The sequence below is a fragment of the Pteropus alecto genome, unplaced genomic scaffold (assembly GCF_000325575.1).
Source record: "Pteropus alecto unplaced genomic scaffold, ASM32557v1 scaffold146, whole genome shotgun sequence".
NCBI lineage: Eukaryota > Metazoa > Chordata > Mammalia > Chiroptera > Pteropodidae > Pteropus > Pteropus alecto.
Genome location: NW_006442107.1, coordinates 5527818 through 5529215, shown reverse-complemented (window position 1 = coordinate 5529215; position 1398 = coordinate 5527818). Strand labels below are relative to the sequence as shown.

At 49.2% G+C, this 1398-nt stretch overlaps 1 protein-coding gene across 1 annotated transcript in view; it reads right to left on the bottom strand.

Moving 5' to 3' along the window:
* Positions 1-1398, bottom strand: part of SKOR2 (SKI family transcriptional corepressor 2) — a 40077-nt gene that overhangs the window by 36654 nt on the left and 2025 nt on the right. The window contains 1 exon segment of the mRNA XM_006920094.2: positions 919-1398. This exon segment is cut by the window's right edge and continues 16 nt beyond it. Within this exon segment, the coding sequence (XP_006920156.2) occupies positions 919-1398 (480 nt within the window).

Below are 1398 nucleotides of genomic sequence, written 5' to 3'. Positions count from 1 at the left end.
AAGAAGCATCAATAAAAGTGACTCCATGGGGTCTCAAGAGACTTCATTTTTTGATGATTATCTTCTTTGAATAGTTGTTGTACTTATATACATGTGTACAAATATAGGTACCTGCACTATCCTTTAAGAAGTAATATGTGAACTAAATACACACCTATTATATACTCTGTAAGTATACACACATTATTTGTCGAATCTACGGTAAATTAGGGACGGTCACATCATTCTGAGTGTTTTCTATACACACTTGAGTGAACAGTGAATGATGAGCCATTTAAATTTAACTTTGGTCTTTGGGGTCCCAGGTAGCACATTCATGAGGATGGAGATTGGTTTGGGAGAAGCCTTTCTTGCTGAAGAGTCTATCTTTTGTTTACTGGACACAGTATCTTACAGATGTGTGCATTCTGGTTAGAGAGCTCTGGGGTTCGAACCTTGACTCAAACATTCAAATAAAAGTGAATTTAACTTTTAAAGTCAATGTATTTTGATCCTTTTTGGGTCATAGCGGGGTGAAGCACTGAACTACAGAGCAGAAAGGAGACAGAAAGGATTAGACTGCTCCAGTTTTGTGGTTTCACAGCTTTTTTGGGGGACAACTGTGCTCAAATGGGGGGAGGGGTGGGCAAAGGAAATTGATGGATTAGAGGGAGGACTTGGTCTTTTCCAACTTCTATAAGCAGCCAACTTAAATATAGGAGGGAATAGAGGCCCTTAGAAAGGCTTTATAAGAGACTGGAAACCGCATTTTTATGGAGGACCACTGGCAAGAAAGAAGCCCTCCTAAACACACTGAATATTTCATTTCTGTGGGGAAATCTGGTGATTCATCTTTCTTACGCATATGTAACCGATTCAGCCTAAAGGTGCATTTAAATAATAATAATTAGCTTGAAGGAGCCTAAAGGGGATATTTACATCTTTGTAGGAGGGCTGCTCCTCCAGTGATGGATGGTGGACAGGACTGCCCGGGCTGCTGCTAGCGCCGCTCGCTTTTTGGGAGGCTAGGGGCGGGGGCGGGGGCGGAGGCAGGTCCGAGGCGCCGGGGTCACCCAGTTTCCCGTTTTCTGGCAGCAGCCTGGAGTTCAGGGCGAGTGGGAAAGCGCCCGCGGCGGCCGGCACGCGGTCCCGGCTGCTCCCCTTCTCCGACACCCCTCGGCCCTGGAGGAACCGGCCGCCCCCAACTAGGGGGTCCCCTAGCAGGACCCCCGTCTCTTCGTCTTCCTCCTCGTCGTCGTCGGGGTCTCGACCTTCCTCCTCCTCCTCCTCGCCATCGGGGGGTTTGTGGCCCTCCACGTCCACCTCCTGCTCTTCCTCCTCGTCGTCCTCGTCCTCGGAGCTGTCCTCGCTGGGGTAGCTGCAGCTGGTGCCCCCGGGGGACAGAAGGCGTTGGTGGTG